Genomic DNA, 23,964 nt, shown 5'->3' with positions numbered 1-23,964 from the left:
AAGAATTGATGCTTTTGAACTGTGATATTGGAGAACACTCTTGAGAGTCCCTTGGACTGCAAGGAGATCCAACCAGTCCACCCTAAAGGAAATCAGTCCTGGATATTCATTGGAAGGACTGATGTTGAAGCTGAAACTCCCATATTTTGGCCACCTGATGCAAAGAGCTGACTCATTTGAAAAGACCCTGGTGCTGGGAAAGATTAAGGGCAGGTGGAGAAAGGGATGACAGAGGATGAGATGGTTGGATGGCATCACCGACTCAATGGACATGGGTTTGGGTGGACTCCGGGAGTTGGTGATGGACAGGGAGGCCTGGCGTGCTGTGGTTCATGGGGTCACAAAGAGTCGGACACGACTGAGCGACTGAACTGAACTGAACTGTTTGAGGCATTTCTTCAGCCATGTATGAAAGAGTCTGTCTTCTTGAAATATCCTTTTTATTCATATTTTAAACATGATGTTCATTTTTATCAAATATTGGTGTTTCATTTCAAATTTCTCATGTTTTTTGAAATCAATATGATGTATATATTAAATAAATAAATGCTTCTTTCCCCCATGCCTTACAGAATAAAATCAAAACAGCAAGTGTCCATCTTTGAGACAAGGATACCAGCACCTGATACCTATTATATGAATCAGATTTTTTTCTTCACACTTTGAATTTTAGTGTTCCATACATGTGTTACCTGATCTGAACAGCTTTGACTATTATTTGTGTTAATGAAAGCAAGAAACATTCAGAGGTCTCAGTCTGTCTTTACGTTTGTTCACAATTGAGATTCTTCTCAACCCCATATTGGCTCTTTCTGCAAAGGCAGAGGTAAGAGACTTTATAGTTGAGCAAGTTTTCATGGACATCCTGACCCTGTTCTTACTGTCTTTGAAATACTGACAAAGGTACTAAAGCTTTCTGAGCTTCACTCCTTCACCTTTAAATGGGGTAGTAAAATCGATCATGTTTGAGTATTATAAAGATTAAAACAGGTGATGTAAGTAAAGCTTATAGCACAGGACCTTTCCCTGAAGCTTGTGATAGGTGGTCACTAGCATTATTATGTTGGAAAGGCCATTTGAGATAGCAAGGAATACATACAGGCTTTGGGGTCAGAGAGGAGGAGGACCCATTTCTGCTTCATTCATAATTGCATCTCCAAAACCAACTCCCACTGGCACAGAGGAGGAACTCATTATTTTTTGGATGAATAAATGAATGGTTCTGGCATTATCCCTTATTAGCTGTGTGATCTTGGGTAAGGCATCTCACTCCTCACTGCATGTTTCCACAGCTGGAAGGGTAATACATTTGTTATGGACTTGCCGGGAAGCTTAAGTGCAATGGCTGATATGAAGTGCCCAGCACAGAGGCCGGCACATGCTGTGCTTTCCACAGGTGTTTATTCCAAATCTCTACTGTCCTTCACTTTTGATGATCCCAAACAATGAACTAAGATCAGCAGTTCCTACAGAAGCATCCATTTTAAAAGTTGTCTTTTAAAATGGGCAGCAGTCTGTGTCAAGGAGCCCAGGATGTCTGTAGGTGGCCTTTCATCAAAAATGTCAGGGTCTGAGAAAAGCAGGATGTCTAATTTGACCCTTTTGTGTTCCTGGGCAACTTCAAAGTAGTATAGTTTGGGCAAAGGCCAAGCCATGTGGGCATAAGGAGGATCCTGAAAAGAGGCATAGAAATTATCTTTTACCAAGACCTCATTTTCTCATTTTTTAAGGAACTATGAGGAAGGTTCCATTTCTTGTGTCAATGTCAGTTGATTGGTTGTGCTTTCAGAAGTTTTGTCTTAAAAAGGAATCCAAGGCTTCCGCCTGACAGAAGAGTGTCATGATGATTAGCAATGTCTGCCGTAAGTTTAAGATGGGGTGTTATGGCTGGTGTGCCATGAGATTTATACAATAGCATTCAGAAGGGAGATTTGCTATAGACTTTACCCATGTCCCTGGTGGCTCAGAGGTTAAAGTGTCTGCCTGCAATGTGGGAGACCTGGGTTGGATCCCTAGGTTGGGAAGATCCCCTGGAGAGGGAAATGGCAACCCACTCCAGTATTCTTGTCTGGAGAATCCCATGGACAGAGGAGCCTGGTAGGCTACAGTCCACGGGGTCGCAAAGAGTCGGACATGACTGAGCAACTTCATTTTCTTTCTTCTTTACCCATGTCAGGCATGACCCTTTGCAAGTTAATAGCAAAAACAAATAACTAAACAACGTTTTTCCCCTCTTTCACCTTTTTGATCTTAATAGGAACCATCTCATATTAGCAGGTCATGGTGGCACTTAAGATCTTGAAGTAAATAGGAAAACAGATACTGACCCAGTGAAATTGATCACAGATAACCCTTACAGAAATGCCTGGCATTGCAGGTTAAATGCACAGTGTGTGATATTCCTGCCTGCATTCTTTTGGCAAGTATTTATTGATCATCTTCTATATGCCAGGCAATGTTATGGCTGCTATAGTGAACTAAAAAGACAAAAGCACTTTTCCCCATGGCTTTCATTCTAGTGAGGGATACTGTTGACTTTTATTTTGGCTATTATAAAAATTTATCTATGATTTAAAAAAAAGACATTCCAGCCACTCCAGAACACGTACAGAAAAAGGAGGACTTTCTTACTTTCACCTGCATGATCTGGTTGGTTATGACTACACGACGTCTCGTTCTGGAGTCCAGTCATCCATTTCACTTCTACTTATCAATGCGCTTTCAGCTTTCTGCCTTGTGATATGCCAATGTGACCCACATAGATAAACCATAGAGAATCTGAATTCTCAGATGTTTCATCCCTTCTAATTCGGCCATAACTGCATGGATGTAGGTGCCCCACTCTGTATCTATACCCTCACCCTAGGCCTTCTGTGGCCTAATCTTTCTATGATCAGCTTCTAGAACAGGGTTTTATTCAGTTTGGGAGTAACTAGAAGCTTTGGCCAAAGTTTCACAAGTGTGTTCCCCCTACTGACTTGATAATAAGTAAAATCTGTACCATTAGTTTGAGTCAGAGGCCCCAGTTGGGCAATTGAACTCTGACCAGTGTAGACCTCTCATGCTTTCTATACTTGCTAATGAAAAAGAGCAACAGAGCCTCTGACTCCTAAAACCCCAAAATTGTGATTCAACCTTGATGTCAGGTCAGATTTCACATTCCCAGTTGCCCCTTCCAGTCTCTTCATGCTACTCCAAGGCTCCAATGCAGCCTCCCAGGCGTGGCATACACAAAATGTCAACATCTTTAATTATTGTGGACAGGGGACAGGGAAGCAAGTGTGATTTTATTAGCCAGGACTCACTGCAAGTGATAGAAACCCAATTCAAACTGACTTAAGGAAAAAAGGAATTTTATGGTTCATATAACTGAAGAATTCTGGTTTTAGGCATGACTGAATTGGGAATCTGTTTCTCTTCTCTGTGATAGAGTCACTCCTGGGCAGGCTCTCTTCACTTGGTAGACTTATATTGCAATGTAAAAAGAGAACTTCTCTTTAACATGAGTCCCAGCAAAGATCTCAAGCCTTATGCTCATTGGTTCTTATTGGTCAGGCTAGGATCACATATCCATCCTTGAACCAATCACTGCCATCAGGGGATAAAATACACGGATAAATCTCCTTGAGATGGAACTGCAGCTCATTTCACCCAAACTTCTGGACTGTGAATAGCAGGGTTGGGGGGAGGGGGGACAGTTCCACAAAGGGAAACCAGGATGCCATTACCAGAGGAAGGGGAAACGTTTACTGGGTAGGTGGAACCACCAAACCTCCTCCAGAGCAGTGGTCCCCAGCCTCCGGGATCGAATGCCTGTTGATCTGAGGTGGAGCTGATATGATAATAATAGAAATAAAGTGCACAATAGATGTAATGTGCTTGAATCATCCAAAAACCATCCCCTACCCCAGTCTGTGGGAAAATTGTCTTCCATAAAACCAGTCCCAGGTACCAAAAAGGTTGGGGACTCCTGCCCTAGAGGCACTCTGCTCTGACTGTCACAAAGAGGAAGGTGACAACTTGTCATTTGGAATGAAAGTGGCAGTGACTACACGTTTACTTCTTGCAAAAGGGTTGGGAGAAAAACCACTCACTTCAGGTTCCAAAGCAGAGAAGGAGAAGGTGCAGTGGTAGCTACCAGCCCACATATTCCCAAACATCCACCCATGTGCCATCTTGGGTTTATGTGCCCTGGAGTGTTTCCCCAGGAATATGAACCCTAGATACTGGTTGGGACCATTTTACAGTCCAGATAACTTATTCTCCATCCTAAAATCTGCTGCTTGTCCTGCCTTAAGGCACTCCATTCATCTTCATCCGTGGTAGACATCTGTAAGTTTGAGTCATAGCACCTTCTAGTACAGATAAATACTCTGAACAAGGATGTGGCTAGGAGCCATTACAAAGCAATGTTTGGCACTACCTGCTGCATATAATGTTCACTGCCTCTTTGCTGATTTTACCAAATGAAGACTGTTTCTTACTGATTCATTTTTATTATCATTATCACTGCCACAAGGATCATCTAATTCATTTATACTGCACTTGTTGTAGAATCTAGATGACGGTCCTTAAGGCTGATCCTGACTAGCAGCCTGTTTGGTGTCACTCAGGCTAGAGGGGCTACGGCAGTTCTGCTTCTTCAGAGCCCCCAGCAGTGCTCATATCACCCAAATGTGATGTCTGTTCCTTTCTGTGCCGCCTACTGAACTGTGAGTTCCTTAGCAACAGGGACTGTCTCTTTAACCCCCAGCATCTCCTGTATGCAGCATGTTATAACCACTCAACAAATGTTTGTAGAATAAGTGCTATGCTTAGTGGTTGCAAAATAAAGAGCATTAAGACATAGTCCCTAACCTTGAGAAGCTTCAAGTCTATTAATTACAAAAATAACCAATGATGACACCAACTAATGTTAATCACTGTTGGTGTTAAAGTGCTGAGTGCTAGATACTGAGATAAGTGCTCTCCAACATTATCTCATTTAATGATCTTGATGATCTCCCCCATATATACTAACCCTTTTACAGATGAGAAGGCTGAAGTTCATGGAGTAAACTAACATAGCATCATTTGAAAATGGTGGAATCAGGATTTGAACCCACATCTGCTGAATTAAAATGCATGTTTCTAACCACTAAAGTTCTACTACCACTCTATAAAGGCAGGATGGAAAAAAATTGGGGGAAGGTGGAATAAATCAATACTCACAGGATTGTCAGAGAGTTCCCAGAGCCAATTATGATGACACCAAAGCAAAGCAAATCTTTTATAAAGATAATGAGTTGGTCCAATTTTTTAACTAGTAGGGAAACCAAGCAGAGATCCAGAGACATGTTGATGACACTATCTGAAGACTCATGGACATGTGCATGGGCCACCTGAACAACTAGGAAGCACCTACTCTTCTCACTGGTTTTTTTCTGTAGGCTGGAAGAAAGTTTTTTTTCTCTAGTGGAGGAAGTGTCTGCATCTTCACTAAATATGGGGTCAGTGGGACTTCCCTGGCAGCCAAATAGTAAAGACTCCAAGCTTCCAATGCAAGGCATACAGGTTCAATTCCTGGTTGAAGAACTAAGATCCTGCATGTTGTGTGGCCAAAAATGAATAAATAAATATGAGGTCAAAAGATGGATGAGTCCTGCCCCTCACAAGTTTAGTTTACATTCTCCCAGAATGTAAAGAGAAATCGCAGAATGACATTAAATGGAGATAGGGATCACACTTATAAAAACTATGTGCCCTTTGTCCCTTACCCCAAGCAGTTCTTTCTGCTGCTCTTTGTCAGCTTCCTCGTAGGGATCTGAGCAGAAGCCAAAGAAAAGGGCAGCACAGGTCTGACAGCCCCAAAAGAGGTCAAGCCGGGAGGAAGCAGGTTGGATGGGTAGGGATCGTAAGCTTTGCTGAGGAGAGAAAAGCAAAGTGAGCTAGTCCATGAGGCCTACAGCCAAGTGGGTATCAGAGACCCAGGCATCTGGTTGAGCATGAGAAGCTTTCTTGCCAGGCCACGGGTAGGATTTCTGGAAACGACCTAAGGAAAGAGGTGCCAGCAACTGCTTAGAACTAGAACTGTCCGAGATGAGTAGGCTTGCAGAGCTGTGGCGGATGTTAGTGCTCAGAAACCAAACTGTGTTTGATGATCTCCTTTAGTCACTCAACAAACAGTCTTCACATGTGGATGTGTGTGAATGTGCTGTGTGTATATCCTGAGCTGTGAGAGGAAACCATGAAGAGATATGTTCCCACTGGGAATCTTATGTTGGACACAAAGACCAGTAAATTGGCAACAGTGATACAGTATTGAGAAGCCCCCTCCACCCCCAGCCCCGCCCCACCCCTGCCAAAGGGGCAAACAAAGGGAGCTCTGGGATCATAAGGAAGACAGAATTACTAAAGAAAAAATTATTCATGACATTTGGTAAAGGAAGACTTTGTTCAAGGGGGCTACTGCAATGAAATTCTGTAATAGAAGAGAGAGACTGGGTTTGACTCTGAGTGAAAAATAAAAGGGAAGTTTATAGCCAGGAGCAGGGTGTGGGTCAGTGGATGGAAGATCACTAACAGGAAATATCAGGAGTAAGGGGGGTTTCTGGCTTACCTGAGCTAATGTATTTTTACTGAAGACAGGTCAGGGTGATCACACTTCAGATGGAGGACAGTGGAGGATAAGGAATGTGATCAAATGTTGATGGTGATCAGATACTGAGGATGGGGATTCTGGCTAAATGTACTTAGCAGAATTCTTGCTAAAATTGGACAAATGCAGAGACAAATGTGGAAGTGCACAAACTGAGGCCACAGAAGAGCCTGAGTCGAGTTTGGTCAAGTAGAGGATCTTTGTCAATACCTATCCCAGTCCTGGTTGAAAAGGAGCAGAAAGTTAGCCAAAAGCTAAGTGAGCACTGAAGAATGACTGGGATTCACCCAGGTGAAGCATGGGAGTCAGGAGCAAGGTGTCAGAGGGGCCTTTTGGAAGCATGACTCAAAATCAGGAAGTAAAAGAGAGCATGACATTTCTGGGAACTGCAAAAACTTGGTCTAGTTGGTGCTCAGAGGGAAAGGTAGAAAGTGGCAAGAGATGGCATCACGCTAACTACCCTTGGAGTCTGGGCTTCATCCTGGAGCCAGTGAGGGCCTCTGTCGTTGGGTTTTCATTCCCAAGAAGGAAATGATCAGGACCCCTCACTGAGCTGTCTTGGGTCAGTAGTGACACAACTACCAACAACAAAAAAGATGCCAGCTCTTTGAGAACACCTGATTCCATCCACCCCTGATCCTCTTGCAGGCACATCCAAAGGAAGCACTTTGACCATCTTTTCCTGGCCATTAAAACAGAGTCTTGGTGACCTGATATTATTAAAACCCTCATAAGTTGAGAAGATGTATTTTGGACTTGAGAGCATATCAAAAGTCACATAATTTTTCCAGCCTAATTTTAATTTAGTAGACTCACGTTAGTGGCACTTGAGAATTACTTGGGAAATCTTTGAAAGAAATATCGATGCCAGGGCCACCTTCAGAGATTCTGATTCAATTATCTGGGGTGGGCATTGGCAGTTTTTAAAGATCCCTAGTGTGTCAGGGCTGAGAACAACTGCAGAGCACGGAGCCTAGCCACCTTAACTCCTGAGAAGGAAATGGACTCCCCGTGCCGTCCTCCAGCCAAGATTCTCGGTCAACTTTGCACACTCTCCCAGCAGATCTTCAGAAGCTGCCTATATCAACTGCTGTGGCTGCTTCACGCCCCACTCCTCTTTTACAAAGAGATGCAAGAGGACCCTGTTGTAAAGCGGGCATTAAACAGCTGGAATCGGAGGGCGACCTCACCTATCCCTGGGCACTCACAGCCATCAGCAGCATCTGACTTCCTGGTCTGCAGCCCTGAGGAGCTTTGTCAAGGATTTGTTTTCCCCTGGCTTCACCCGGAAACTCCAAGCAGGCCTCATTAGCACATTACTCACGCTCACCCAGGTCCCACCCATCACTTTCCTCCTCACCCCCACCTCCAGACTTTTTCTTTTTCTCTACTTGCTCGTTTATTCAGTTGCAGTTGGGTTTTGTTCCCTGTGCCCCGAGAAGCACGTTTTTGGAATGGAAATGCTGCTGGAAAAAAAGCAGGTGGCTCCAGGCTCCAGGGTCCCAGCCCATCGCCCCTCGTTGTCCTCCCTGTGAAATGCCATCCATCAAGAGCTCTGAGTGACTGTCCTCCTAAGTCCTTCCCAAGGTGCTACACACCGAGACAGCAGATCATTAACTCAGAGCCCCTGGGTTGTTTCTTGCAACAATTAACAGCTGCCCTGGTGCTAATTCCCAATCGACAGTCTCTTGATGTTGCTGCTCTTCCAGCTGTCGGCTTCTGACCCCCACAGCACATTTTGAAAGTAACATGATGGGGCGATGAGACTCTGCCCCTCCTGAGCTTCTGGAAAGCCCTCACCAGGCTTCCTGGGGAGACCCAGTGCCCCAGGGACTCAGCCAACCAGCAGGGGGCTCCACCCACCTCTTTCAAATGGCAAACCCGGGAAACTGGCAGAACTGACTTCCCTCTGCAGTGGCAGCTCCTAGGGATATTCATGAAGCTTTTGTTTGTTTATTTAGGCTTTTCTGGGATTCTTTTCTGTTTGTTTTGAGATGACTGTATTTTTCCTTCATCTAAAAAAGAAAAGAAAAGAAAAACCCTCTCATTCAAATCAGTCTATGATTTTAATCCCAGAGCCACACAATTTCTCACATCTTGCCTGTGTTGCTTCCTTCAGCTCCCTGTGGACAGAATGAGACTCGAGAGGATGGTAAAATAATCCAACTGCCCCCCTGCAAGACAGGAGCCTGGATCGTGCCGGCCATCATGGCCTGCTACCTCCTAGTGGCAAACATCCTGCTGGTCAACCTCCTCATCGCTGTCTTTAAGTAAGAGGGTCTTTCTTCAGAACCCTTGGAATGGAGTAGGGAGACTGAGGCAGGAGGGGAGTGTGGTGCTGCGGAAAGCAAGGTGTTTCTCACTTGATTATCTCTGGTCTCTTTTTTCAGCAATACATTTTTTGAGGTAAAATCAATATCCAATCAAGTGTGGAAGTTCCAGAGGTATCAGCTCATCATGACTTTCCATGAAAGGCCTGTTCTGCCCCCACCTCTGATCATATTCAGCCACATGACCATGATATTCCAGCACCTGTGTTGCCGATGGAGGAAACACGAGAGTGACCCAGATGAAAGGGACTATGGCCTGAGTAAGCTTTGGGTGACAATCCCCGGCAACTACAGAGCAGGAATCCCCACGGCTTCTATAAGGGATCATACAGGACCCCTGGGCACCTGGTTCCTCCTGCTTCCTGCCCACAGCTCTGAAGACTTGGGAGGGATAGGAGGGTATGCTCGATGAAAAAATGGTGCTAGAAAGAAGACAGGAGAGGCTGCAATTGAGCATTCTTAACCTCTCCCCTTTCTTAGATAAAACCGGCCTCCAGCAGGGCTGTCTTAGCACCTTCAGAGGTTCTAAGCTTCTTACTTGCCAGACATCCCACCACAAGATATATGGACCACGTTAATATGCTCCCAGTGCTACTGTGTAAATCAGCATCCTGACAGGCAGAGTTGTAGGTGACTAAGTTTGACTTCCTATGATTGTCTTTGGGTCTATCGTGTTTTTAGGTCTTAAACATTTCCCAAGCCTTAGGGGTTGTTCCTATATGACTTCATGAGGAAACCAACAGTTTTTTCCATAATCCAAGAATAAAAAAGACCTTCCACCAACCACCTTCTAGCCCAGTATTTCTAAAAGAAGGTTCAATTGGGGAAATAATTCTTTATTATATAGAATTGTTCCACACATTATAGAAGATTTAGCACATAGAGCCTCCACTCATTGAATACTAACAGCTCCTGCAAGTTCCTAAATGTCCCCCGGGTACACCCACTGTTAAGAACAGTGGGATCCAACCCCATACAAGCAACCTCCTGTGGTTTCTCAAAGAGTATAAAATAGACCACCTACACTAAATCTACTGAATCAGAGCCTTTAGGATCATGGCCCAAGAATTACCTCCAGGTGATTACTAGTGCAACTAAAGTTTGAAACCAAAGTCACTTAATAGTCAACTGTTTCTCTAAGTCTGAAGCTTTTAACAATTTCTTTGACATAGCAATGCCTGACCTCTTTTGAGACATTAAAATTGGAAAGTTGGAGAGGGGTTAAGAATTCCAAACTTCACTGTTTCCATTTGAAATACCCATTTAGGCAAGTCGAAAGCTCAGGGGAGAAAAGGTTCAGATTTCCACTGGGCTCTTTCTCCCACTGTATCAGTTACTACTTTGTTTACTTGGTATAAACAGAATACCAGATGAACAATAGCACAAATAAGTAAGGTTTTACTACAAAAAGTGATAAGGTAAATAGCCCAGAGCTCAATAATGACTCACTAAAATCAAAGACCCAAGCCTATTTTTAGACTTAGCTATTCCCTGTCACACTGTCTTGTCTCACAGTAGCAAAATAGCTGCTGTACTTCCAGCCCTCACAGGTCCATGTTCAAGGCATAAGGAAGTATGAAGATGAAAAAAGGTAGAAAGAATCAACCACATACCTGTAGTTTCTCAGGAAACCAAAATCTCTTTCCAATACCTTTGAAAGAAAAAGCTGTTGGAGGTGGGGTGTGGATTGAAATGTCACCCCTTTCCTGCAGCATCTTTTTTTTTGTACCTTGAGCCAAACGGTGTTTCTTGGTTGCTGCTAACTCCAAGGAATTCTGGAAATATTTGGCTTTCCAGTCTCAAGAGTTGGAAGAGGGAGGGGAAATTGCACTACAAAGGGCTTTTAGTAAGGCAAATGAACAATGTGTGTCTGCCATACTGCTCAGCCCAGGAGTTTTTAATAAACCTTTCTCTGCATAGCTTCCCTTTCCTTTGTTTAGCTACACTGTTATCCTTACAACATATATTATTCTAACCAGTCTCTGCAGTAAACCAGGTATACTTAGGTGAGATTCAGAGGTCCATAATGAATCTAACACCCAGAAAGAGGACAATGACACAAGTCCCCTTACCAGGTTTGGATTTAGTTTGAGTCTCAGTGAAGAATCGAGGCACCATTCCCTAACCTGATTTGAGTTAGGAATGTCATTAGGCCCACAACTCAGGTTCATTGCTTTTACTTCTCTGCCTCATATCTCTCATCTTTTCCACAGAACTCTTCATAACTGATGATGAGCTCAAGAAAGTACATGATTTTGAAGAGCAGTGCATAGAGGAATATTTCAGAGAAAAGGATGATCGATTCAACTCGTCCAATGATGAGAGGATACGAGTGACTTCAGAAAGGTGTGTTCTCTGGGCACATGTCTCCTGGGGATGTTTTATACCATGGCATGCCTTATCAATTGATTATGTTCGCAGGACCACAAAGAAAACAGAGATCCCTCCCCCTCTTTTTGCTTATTTTTGTTGTACAAGAAATCATTGAGCTTATGAGAGAACAGAACATTGTCTGAAATGTCTATAGATCAAAATCCCAGACTTGTAAGTCCTAGATTTCTCCAGCAGGCAGTAGAAGTCGCCTTCTTGGACACCAGAGATTGTTGAGTCCAGGACAGGGCAAGAGTTGTTGGCTTAGACCAGAAATTGGAAAGTTCAGACCTAGACACAAACCAAGAGAGGCCCAGCCCAACTCAAGGCTCTCATCAAGTTTCTGTTTCATGTAGATCACTGAGCATCTTCTCCAAAGGTCAAGATGCTCCTAGTGCCTGGCTTATATGGGTGCTCAATGCCTTCTGAATAAACAACAGCAAGAGACTTGTGAATTAGAATAATCGTTGAGGGTGTCTTTTTCAATTATTTTGGGTTTTTTTATTCTTATAGAACAAGGTAAAAGCAGATGTTTTTCTACTTACTTATTGTACACTTTTAGATATCACTGACCAAATAGGTTTATAGACCAGTAGGGATGTAAGAAAAAAAAATCTCAAAATAAAGAGAAGAGAATACTTTAAATTTAATAAATCTAACTTTATGCAAATAAATTTACATTTTTCTGATTTTCCTCATTTTACTGTAGTCTAATACAAACTTAATTCCAGGCTGGCACATTCCAGCATTTGGAGCACTGCTTTTCTGAAGAACACCCCAAATATTGCAAAACATTAGTGTAACTTTAAATTTTAAGCACTTGCAATATAAAGATGGCAGAAGTTACTTATAAATAGTGGGGAAAAGGATGATACATTGATGACATCAGTTGATATATGACTCAGACTTTTAAGATTTGAGTCAGTCACGTCTAGTTTTCATGAAATGACATTTTGTCTGCTTAGCCACTTCATACGTTTTCTCTAATGGCTCTGCAGAAATGACACAAATGGCATTTTTCTATCCCTGGCCCATTATTTATTTAAGGAATGCAGTCTAGATAAGTGGTTATATACCCACATGCCATTTAGTGATTGTATCCATAGGTACTAGCCAATATTAATAAAATTTAAAGCCATGCACAGATTTTATACACATCTGTCATTGCAAACTAGAACATTTTATGATGATATGATGCAAAGCAATTTTCTAGCAAACAGAGGAAGGAGCTTCAAATCTGAAGACCTCTCTCATGCTAAGGCCTTGAAAAAGTTATTTATTAATGGACATATTAGCCAAGTAGTTCCCATAAAATTGTGTCATGTGGACACATTGTCCATTACTCAGGCATATTTGCAAAGTGTGTGTCCAGGACCCTTTGCAGTGGCTTTTTGGATTCAGAAAACCGCAGACCTGGGAGGAAAGAAAAGTAGGGGGAGGAGTATTAAGATGCAAAGAAGTCTTTGTCTCTCTGGGGAGCTCACAGGAGAGGTGCAGACACAGGGCATGTAAACTGTGACCCGTCACAGAGTCCCTTTGAGTGGAGACATAAAGGAGCTAGAGCACCTCCACCTGAGGCTCTCACCCCACATTTACAGATGCTTCTAGGAGACTTCTTCCCCAAGGCCCTCTTCCTCTCTGGGTAGTTACCGAGCCCCACCCTTCAGGAAGGTGACCAAGGTGAACAGTTCCCAGAAATCAGGACAGAGTGAGGCAGCCCTCCCTGTGACCTAGGTGCTAGCTAACCTTCTGGAGTCACGGGGCCCACAGGGCCAGGGTGAGTTCACAGCTAAGTCCAGGTGCCAGAGAAGTGAATCTAAGCCCAGGCCTCATTCTGCTTCTGTAGCTTCTGTCTGTGCTTATTTGATGGTAGTAGTTTTGTTTTGCATCTGCAAATGTACCAAAAATAATGTCTCTAAACACTAGAATTATACTCAGTACAATAGAAACACCATGAGGTGCATCAGGGAACAGAGATCAACCAAGGGAGGAGGGGATCCATATAACCCATTTCACACATTCTCCAGGACATGTCCTTTCCTAAGTGGAGTGGCAGGTGAAATCACCTGTCCTGTTTTACATGAGCTAGATGGCCAGCTAGATGAATAGATAGATGGGTAGAGAGATGATAGATAAGTATGTATAAACTCACATTTGAATACATATGTTAAATTTATATAAGTCAACTACGCACATTTTATATTATATATTTTATAATTTTCTCCGCATATTAGATAACCTCAATACAGAGATTTGAAATCAGAAAACTTAAGAGCTGGTTCTTTGCTCTGTTTCTCCCCTTGCTACTACCTTTAAAATACAGTTAATTTATTCAAATTCTATTTGCATGAATCTCTGTAGAAATAAAAGTGTACTTCTGTAATTGTCTATTTAAATGGAGCATTATTAAATTATATTTTTGTCACCAAATAGTATGTATAGGAAGGACCCAATACAATATTCAGGAGATCATTAACACCTTGGAGGAACTGATTCTGAAAAACCCTTGTCTTTGCCATTTTTATATAGCAATTACCATGATGTATCTAAAGCAATACAGTTCCAAAATGTAGTGAGCTAATTGATTATAACCAATGCTGTTACTTATTTGGGACAATATCTAGCTAGTGATAATTATATTAAAACAGCCAAATTTTTAAGCTGTTAAGCAACATTGGTAACTACCTTCTTTTCTGAGGATGTTTTTACCCTGGCTTACGATAACCAATCCCTGGAGTTTGTGCCATCAAATTCTTTGCTCATCATCCTTTAACTAGTGGGTTCTGTTTCAATACATGCATACCAGCACTTTCACTGTGTACCAGGCAATAAGGCGGAGCTCTGTCCTCAGAAAGCACAGTCTCACTGAATTCTAGTGTACACCCAAGGCAGGAACAGCCAGGAACATCTAACTCACAGTTGTCAAACCTTAGAAGGCCTTAAAATCAACTGGAAAGCTTGTTACAAGACAGGTTTCTGGGCATCCACCTACATCCTTGGTTTCTGATTCACCATGTCTACGGTGGAGCCTGAGAATTTGCATTTTTAACAAGTTCCCAGTAATGCTGGTGGTAATACAGCTAGTCCTGAACCACACTTGGGGGACCACTAATGGAACATAATGGACAAGCTTGAAGTCCCAAGTAGGATAGGACGGTGCAGAATCATTCACTGTGGAACATATATCAATAAAATTCGGTACCTTACGTTTGGAACAGTTCTGAAGGTCATTAAGTACAGATTATGTGTGTGTGAAGGTCACTCATTTGTGTCCAACTCTTTACGACCCCGTGGACTATGCAGTCCATGGAATTCTCCAGGCCAGAATGCTAGAGTGGGTAGCCTTTCCCTTCTCCAGGGGATCTTCCCAACTCAGGGATCAAACCCAGTTCTCCCACATTGCAGGCGGATTCTTTTACCAGCTAAGCCACAAGCAAAGCCCAAATACAGATTACTTGTACCCAAAGCAGTGTTTCTCCCACACACCTGACCAGCAGCAATTTAACAAGCATGTGCTGAGCAGAGCCTGGGTTTGGGGTGGGGATATAAGGGCTTTGCTTTGAAAGAATGCATGATCCAGTTACACTCAGCCTCTATTTGAGCACCTCCTGAAGGAGGAGAAGCTGCCTTAGATACCAGCATCATGAATAAATACAGAAAAAAAATTATATTCTACTCTCTGAGAAAATGTTTCACATATGGTAATATCACCATCATCTCCCATTTGCTCTATCTTTTCTAAACTAAATATCCCAAAGTCCTTTAACCACTTAGCATGTGTATAGCAGATCTTCCACTACCCTGCCCATTTTCTCAATATGCACTTTGAATTTTCAACATCACCCTTTAAATGTAGTATCTAAATGGAACCTAATTCTGTGTTATAGTTAGAGCCTAGACTCAATGCCTTTATTCATTCACTTACTGTTTTTGATCTTCTTCTATATGCTAACCTAATAATTACAGAGTACAATAGGAAAAGAACATGTAACAAGGGAAAGAACACAGTAAAATGGAAAGATTTTTAATACTAATTCTGCAGTAACTAGCTGTGACCTTGAACAAGTTACTTAACTCCTCTGAACCTATGTCCCAATCAGTAAAATGGGGACATACCTGTGGTATTAATACCTAACTAAAATTTTAAAAGTTATTGCGATAACATACATGAGATATTGTGTTTCAACTAGTAGTTATTATTTTTGGATCTATATGTTTTATTTGCTATGGGATTGCATTACCATCATAGCAGCCAAGTCACATCTTTGGTTCAGAGCGAGCCTACAGCTAATTAAAACCAAGCCTTTTTCACATGAGATATTTCAAGTATCTTCCAACTTCTTCTTGGGAAATGTTTGTTTCTAACCTAAAATCAAGACTTAGCATTTATTGCTATGAAATTTGTCTTTAATTCCACTTCCTCTTTGTATGCTCACTCACTTCAGTCTTGTCCAACTCTTTGCAACGCCATGGACTATATAGCCTGCCAGGCTCCTCTGTCCATAGAATTCTCCAGGCAAGAATACTAGGGTGGGTTGCCATGCCCTCCTCCAGGGGATCTTCCTGACCCAGGGATAGAACCCGCATCTCTTAGGTCTCCTGCATTGGCAGGTGGATTCTTTACCACTAGCACCACCCAAGTCCCCACCTCCCACCCGCCACTTTGGCTCATTATTATAGCATTTTAAGGACAACCTTGGATCCTGATTTTATTATCTGTCTTATTAATTTTTCATCCTATTCTTTTTATATCATTGTTTGCTTGATAAACATACCTGCTATGCCTTCAACATAATCCACCAAAATCTCACCAGCATGAATCAGGTGAACCAAGACAGAACTAAGATATTGCATGACTCCAAAAACTATCTTTTGTGGTGACACCTGTCCATTGTTATACCATCTCTCACTTGGTTAATCAGCCAGCCAAGTATTCACATTTCTGTAGTCAGGCTAGTGTATCAACCCATTTACTGAAATCACAATGCACTTTATGAAAAATATTGTGCATCTATGTTTCTTTGTTAGTCTAGATTATCAAAAGAGAGACAAGATTAATATTGAGCCCGTGTAGTCGCCTGTTAATTAATCCTGTCTCTTTAAAGTACCAAAAGATAGCATCAGCTTAATTACCTAAGATTAAGCCATTCTATGGGCTTCCAAGGTGGCTCAGTGGTAAAGAATCCACCTGCCAATGCAGGAGACTCAGGACACACGGGTTCAACCCCTAGGTTGGGGAGATCCCCTGGAGAAGGAAATAGCAATCTGTTCCATTGTTCTTGCCTGGGAAATCCCATGGACAGAGGATCCTGGTGGGCTACAGTCCATGGGGTTGCAAAAGAGTCGTACATGACTTAGTGACTAAACACCAACAACAAGCCATTCTATAATGCTGCCTAGAATTAATGTTTAACTCCCATAATTCATAGAATCAGGAATGTTGAGTACTGAGAAAACATTTCCTATCTGCAGTCTCCTGGCATTTCCTTTTATTTCCCTTTAGCTCTTAAGGGTCACCTACATTTTCTGGTGATCACAGATGGAAGTTCTTTTCTGGTCCCTTTAACTCATTTAAAGCAGGTTTTGCAAACTGGTCGCTCGTGGGCAGCATCTGCCCACAGGGGGCTGTTGTGTTGAGCTGACAGTGATTGTTAGAATTCACTCTGAATGCCTTTGTCCTGGACATGCTCTCTTCTGCCACAGAACCTTCCACTGGTCTCTTATGCTTTGCCTGCTTCACATACTTACTTGATCTGCCCTCCCATAGGGATTTGGTCCTCAGATCCCTAACTTACAGCTTCCAGTTTATCCTCACCATCACCCTACCTGTTGGGCTCCACTTATCAGAAGTTTCAGTTTGAATTTTCTCTTGACAGTAACAATTTAGGCAAACTGATATATATATATCGTTCCTTGTTATCATTTTTTAATCTAACATTATCTTTCCCAAACCAATAGGCTCTGTAGCCCCCTTTTGTCACTTTACCTAGATCCAAAAGGTATTAGACAATGACTGTTAATAGTATTTTCCAGTTACAATGTTTCATAACAAAGAGAGAATAACTTAGGATATATGAAATTTATAAATAATCCCCAAATAGTGTAAGTCATAAAAGAGGAGCTTCAGTCACTTGCCACTGTGTCTTTTTCTAAAGCTGATCTTTGCTATCTCCATTGATAGATCCAAGTTTAACTTTTCTCACCTCTTTTGGTCCCAGAGTTAATTAGAAGGATAACTGGCCCAAAGGGAAGGGTCGTCATCGTCATTTAGTCACTAAGTCGTGTCTGACTCTTGGCAACCCCATGGACTGTGGCCTGCCAGGCTCCTCTGTCCATGGGATTCTCCAGGCAGGAATACTGGAGTGGGTTGCCATTTCCTTCTCCGGGGGATCTTCCAGACCCAGGAATTGAACCCAGGTCTCCTGCATTGCAGGCAGATTCTTTACCTAATGAGCTATGAGGGAAGCCCATAGGGAAGGGGTAGGTGACCCTAAAGTTCACATATTAAGTATCAGTCTATGGATAAGCAAGAGTTCACTTTAGCTGCTCTGCATCCTTGTCTTTGATCTGAAAACCTGTATCAGTATACCCCCATAAGAGCCCCCACAACTGGGCTCATGTGATCTGAAGTTGTTTCTGCTCTTCATCCTATACCCATCCTACTGCTAGCACTCCAGGGAATATTTGAAATTTAGAACAGGTATGGCCTTCCAGTTGTCTCTTTCCTTTTACCATATTTCCTTTAATCACATTTTGAGGTTATCAGAAAAAACAATGAATTTTCTAGAAGGTAAGCACACACAATACAATAATCCTTAACATATTGCATATTGAAGCTGAAATTTTCTGTGCCGCCAGAATCTTCTTTTGAATGCCCTTTTCCTTATCACTTTGGCTGTTAGAGGCTGGTTGTCTTATGACCTGGATTTCTTTTTTTAACCAGCCTATTGAGTCCCCTTTGATGGGCTTCTGGCTGTTGCTTTCTTGGCCTCCTGGGAACAAGAACCACCTCATACCTTTCCAGGTTTCTGTTGGGTGCCTGTTGTGATTGCCTCTTGAGTTATTCTGAAATAAGTCACACAAGCTCTGGAAATTTGAAAGAAGGAAAGAAAAATAAAGTGTTCCTCCCATTCAACATCTTCCTTTCCAAATCCCTTTTTCTTTTCTTACTTAGTCACTGCCATATATATCTCCTTGAGGATTCCTTTTGATCCATAAAATCTTATCATTCTTATCTCCATATAATCTCCTGAATTATTTGATCAGAGTCAACTCCTGGAAACTACCACTATGAGCCAAAACTCTTGATTTGTTTCTCATACCTATTTATATCTGTAATACATGCCCATTGACAAATTAACTTTTCAAGAATTCTTTTTAAAGATTAAGGGAAGAACTCTATTTATGGAACAAGTATATGGCAAGTTTGGCTCTAGGAACTTTCATCTTTTTTATAACTCCTGCATTAAACACCTATCACTTATATCAGTGACCTAACTGACATACAGTCAAGTGGTTAAACACATCCAGGATTCTGAAAGAAAACAGATCAAACAGTCCTTTTTTTTTTTTTTTTTTTAAATTCAAGTCTTACATTCCAAAGCACCTCAGAGCCCACAGGAAAGTTAAGATTTGGTGAAGAATAGCTCCGTGACCTTGTTCTAGAATGCTTTCCTCCCCTAGTTCCACCCCCTGGAGCCATGCTTCTTTATCTTTGCTCTGGAGGCTCCCACTGGGCACCTCCTTGCCTTCCCGGAGGACCCCCTGCTTCCTTGTACCTCCTCTCTCCCTCCCATTCCTTGGGATCCTTAGTGTCTGGGTTCTGTTTATTCCCCACAACCAAGTCCTTACTCTTTCATTGCCTCTTGGTGCCTTAGCTCAGCCTTTCACCTGCTAGTTTTCTCTGCAGTGTTGGATTCTGGAACTAAAGTGAGGTAGGGTGTGCAGGGGGGTCCCCACAGTGCAGGGAGATATCTTCCCATGCTCAAACCAATAACCACATGCAGTTATACTCACAGAGCATCTTTATCTCTTTCCATACCAACCTTGTATACACCAGACTCCAGGAAAGGACAGGAGAGGGAGGAAGAAAATTATCCTGCCTTTTGTAACTCTGCCAACAGTAAAAAGCTAGGTGGACCCAGTACCTAAGTATCCCAAACAGAAATCCTCATTCTACAGAAATGTACCATCTGTCCCGCTCCTGAGTTTAATGAAGTAGTATTTTTACCTATTTACCAAAAGCTTATTGCATTGCAAAAATGAACTGTAATACTTGCAAACTCCATAGGATAGATGATGAAAAAGTCAATTGTAAGTCTCTAAGACACACAAAATTATTATTGTAAGTAATTTGTTTCTTGGGCTACGTGTATACCACAAAACAACTGAAATAGGAAAAAGTTGAATTTTCTTTCTGAATCATCTGTGCTAGCTGGATGAGTAGGTAGCATTGGGTTTGCCAGATACAGAATTGCTCAGTGTACAAGTCTTTTGGAAATGTACCTGAGCATCGTGGCAGAGTGTGCCTAGACCCTAGAGGTGCTAAACTGGTTATGGAGCAGCAGAAAGGAACAAAAGAAAAAAAAAAAAATGTTTCTGAAGCAGGGCTCTTGACAGCAGTCCAGAACCTTAGACTGATGAAGGGAAACTGTAAGATAAAAGAGTAGAGTGAGTTGTGGGAGGGTGGGGAGGGGAGGGTGTTACGAAGGTAAGAGAATCACATATTCCCACTCTGGCCAGCAGAAGAGGTAGGTTTTTGTATGTGTATGTGTTTTTCTTAAAGCCTATAGGTCCCTCAGAGTGAGAAACCACATGCCTCTTATATCTCCTTCTGACATTGAAATATATATTCTTCTCTGATAGAGGTGCTGCTGTTGTTAACACACCACCACCACCACCATCACAACAATTGGAGGGACCTAGCTCTAATTCCTATCTCCTTTTGTAAAGCATGCAGTCATGTTCCTTTTAAGGGTCAATGGTCAAGTGATTTGCTGTGCATATTGGAAGAAAATTAGGAAAGTATCTTTATCCTCTCAAAAAAAGTTGTGAATAGATCTTATTTAGATTCTCCAAGATTTGCCTTTCAGCATTTAAAAGTGAATGTTTAAGCTCAAACCAAAACTTGGCTTTGGTTTGTCCTTTCCAAGTTAATTTGAACAAGTGAAAAATATGGCACAATTTTATTTTAAATATGTGGTCTCTGTCTTTATAAGTAAATGGCCTAGCAACCCATTAAACAATTGAAATCAAGTTTGTCACAGTGATTTGTTCAGTGAGGCTTTCTTGACATCTGGCAGGTATTGGGCTGGCCACATGGAAATGCAAAGAGGAATATGGGACAGATCACACCCTTAAGAATGGGGACTACAGAAATAACTGGGATAGAAAGTACCTGGATCAGCTACCTGGAAAGACAGAGAGAGGAGTAGGACAATTTATTGATAGCCACTCTAGAGTTTACCACAATTATATAATCTTGACTAAATGTCTTGATATTTGTTTATCCTTTATTAATGAAAAGATCGGGTTAAATAAGGTCAACCCCAGCTGACTCAGTAATAGGACCATATCAGTTCCTTTGGAGGCGCTACTTTCTAAAAGGATTGTTGCGAATAAGAACAACAACAGAAGATTATGTATATGCAAAATAAATATAACCCCAGTCCATAAAATACAAATTTTACATGTACCCTATAGTAAGAATAGCTACATTCTACAATTCTACTGCAAAACTGGGTAAAGTCATCCAAATATAACAGTCTCATTTTGCTGGTGACTGTTAAGCCAACATCCTAGTCCTTATTTAGGTCATTGAACCCTGCTCCAAGCCACAGTGAAGCCAGGAGGGCGGGAAAGAGTGGGACTTTGGTCCCACTCCACTTCAAGACCTCCTTGCCTTGGTGTTTAGTTGTTGGGACAGAGCATTAAGTTTCCCTGAGGGAAAGGGGATTAGTACCTGGAAACTGCTGGATTCAATCATCTCTAAAGCCTTTTCCAGCTTAGACAGATTGGAGTTCTGTGATTCCCAGTGACAGGGTCACGGCCATCCTCTCCTCTCCACCCCATCTCACTACCCTCACCCCCTCAGATCCCCCCAATGGGACAGTAATGGCACCAAGTCGGAGCACAATTCTAAGCCCCTCTATCCCTGCTCCACAGCCTCCTGCAGAGAAACTACCCAGAGTGACTCTGGTTCTCTCTTCCCGCCCAGGGTGGAGAATATGTCCATGCGGCTGGAGGAAGTCAACGAGAGGGAGCACTGCATGAAGGCCTCACTCCAGACTGTGGACATCCGGCTGGCACAGCTCGAGGACCTCATCGGGCGCATGGCCACAGCCCTGGAGCGCCTGACGGGCCTGGAGCGGGCTGAATCCAACAAAATCCGCTCGCGGACCTCCTCGGACTGCACAGATGCAGCCTACATTGTCCGCCAGAGCAGCTTCAACAGCCAGGAGGGGAACACCTTCAAGCTCCAAGAGAGTATAGACCCTGCAGGTGAGGAGACCTTGTCCCCAACTTCTCCAACCTTAATGCCCCGTATGCGAAGCCATTCTTTCTATTCAGTCAATATGAAAGACAGAGGTGGGATAGAAAAGTTGGAGAGTCTTTTTAAAGAAAGGTCCCTGAGCCTACACCGGGCTACTAGTTCCCACTCTGTAGCAAAAGAATCCAAAGCTCCTGCAGTCCCTGCAAACACCTTGGCCATTGTTCCCGACTCCAGAAGACCATCTTCATGTATAGACATCTATGTCTCTGCCATGGATGAGCTCCACTGTGATATAGACCCACTGGACAATTCCGTGAACATCCTGGGGCTGGGAGAACCAAGCTTTTCGGCTCCAGTACCTTCCGCGGCTCCTTCAAGTAGTGCCTATGTGACTCTTGCACCCACAGACAGACCACCAAGCCGGAGCATTGATTTTGAGGACGTCACCTCCATGGACACTAGATCTTTTTCTTCAGACTATACCCACCTCCCAGAATGCCAAAACCCATGGGACACTGACCCTCCAATGTACCACACCATTGAGCGTTCCAAAAGTAGCCGCTACCTAGCCACCACCCCCTTTCTTCTAGAAGAAGCCTCCATCGTGAAATCACATAGCTTTATGTTTTCTCCTTCGAGGAGCTGCTATGCCAACTTTGGGGTGCCCATGAAAACAGCAGAATATACAAGTATTACAGACTGTATTGACACGCGATGTGTCAATGCCCCTCAAGTGATTGCTGACAGAGCCAGCTTCCCGGGCGGTCTTGGGGGAAAAGTGGAGGAATCGTGCTGCCATCCCGAGCGAGAGGCAGAGCTGAGTCACCCCAGCTCTGATGGTGAGGAGAATGAGGCCAAGGGCCGGAGAGCCACGATCACAATGACCCCCCAGGAGGGTGATAATTCCGACAGAACCCTGTCCAACAACATCACAGTTCCCAAGGTAGAGCGCGCCAACAGTTACTCAGCAGAGGGGACAAGCACACCGTACGCACGTACCAGGAAGAGCTTCTCCATCAGTGACAAACTCGACAGGCAGCGGAACACGGCAAGCCTGAGAAACCCCTTCCAGAGGAGTAAGTCCTCCAAGCCGGAGGGCCGAGGGGACAGTCTGTCCATGAGGAGACTCTCCCGAATGTCTGCTTTTCACAGCTTTGAAAGCAAGCACAACTAAACCTTCTAATAAGTTTTGCAGGAGGCTCAAGAATCCAGCCCTCAAATTCTCCCTGAAATTCACCGGTTCCCGTTTCTAGAAACTCACCTGCTTTATTCTTAGCTGAGCAAAACAAGTCATTCCTTGGAAGTTGTTAACTAAAAGGTGAATTCTGGGTCACAGATCAAGAAAACATTTGATCTGGCCCAGTGTAAAACACAGGGGATTTAAGTCATGTTCACACTCAATGGGTAGGGAGGGGAAAGAGGGAGAAGAAGGGTTGAGATGAATGTGTATAACTAGTCATTTCAGAAAGCCATGAGCTCTGGGAATGAATGGGGCATCAAGCATGTTCCGTGCCAGGAGGCATCTTTCCATTTCTGACCATTATCAAGAGTTTTAGGATGCAGGGCTAAATTGCAAAATAAAATGAAGTAGCCAGCATACAAATGAGATATTCTAAACTTCAATTCTGTTTTCTTTTCACATTGGCTCCATCACTGGTGACTGATGAAGAGCATCCTTTTTATTCAGTATAAGCCGGCAGCAAGCAGTTCTACCTAACGTCCCACATCCTTCTCATGCCAACACTTCTGTAATTGATCATTATAAAGAAAAAACAAGGTAACAGTCATAGTTCACCTGTCTCTTATATATTCATTTCTGGTGCCACAACTTTTATCTCTTTTGAAGAAAATAAAGGGAAAAGAAATGCCTTTTGTATTGCAATCAAAATGAAAGAAGAGTTGATGTTAAAAACAATTGTCAAATGGTTTATTATATACAGTGGGCATTCAAGTATAGTCAAGTAAGCTCAGGATGAATGTAATTAAATAATTTTATATTTTTTAATTTATTTTGTATCTCACCTGTCATCAATGAAGCCACTCACTGAATATGTAATAGTGAACTTTAAAAAAAAATAGTAGGCAGAACTCACCTAAAACTGCCATATGAGATACTGCTATATTCTCACCATCCA

At 42.6% G+C, this 23,964-nt stretch overlaps 1 protein-coding gene across 13 annotated transcripts in view; it reads left to right on the top strand.

The window, feature by feature from the left end:
* TRPM3 (transient receptor potential cation channel subfamily M member 3) overlaps positions 1 to 23,728 on the top strand; it is an 896,309-nt gene extending 872,581 nt beyond the window's left edge. For 12 of the 13 annotated variants that reach the window (XM_061132822.1, XM_061132817.1, XM_061132823.1 and 9 more), the window contains 4 exons: positions 8,757 to 8,907; positions 9,028 to 9,227; positions 11,181 to 11,313; positions 21,554 to 23,114. In XM_061132822.1, coding sequence (XP_060988805.1) covers positions 8,757 to 8,907; positions 9,028 to 9,227; positions 11,181 to 11,313; positions 21,554 to 23,003 — 1,934 coding nt within the window. In that variant the 3' untranslated portion in view covers positions 23,004 to 23,114. Of the gene's footprint in view, positions 1 to 8,756; positions 8,908 to 9,027; positions 9,228 to 11,180; positions 11,314 to 21,553; positions 23,115 to 23,498 lie in introns of those variants that run through there. The other variant, XM_061132826.1, reaches the window with a different exon arrangement.
* The last annotated feature ends 236 nt before the right edge of the window (positions 23,729 to 23,964 follow it).

This window comes from Dama dama, chromosome 29 (genome assembly GCF_033118175.1).
Source record: "Dama dama isolate Ldn47 chromosome 29, ASM3311817v1, whole genome shotgun sequence".
Classification (NCBI taxonomy): Eukaryota; Metazoa; Chordata; class Mammalia; order Artiodactyla; family Cervidae; genus Dama; species Dama dama.
Note: the sequence above shows the minus strand (reverse complement) of the source record. Positions and strands in the feature narration are given on the sequence as shown.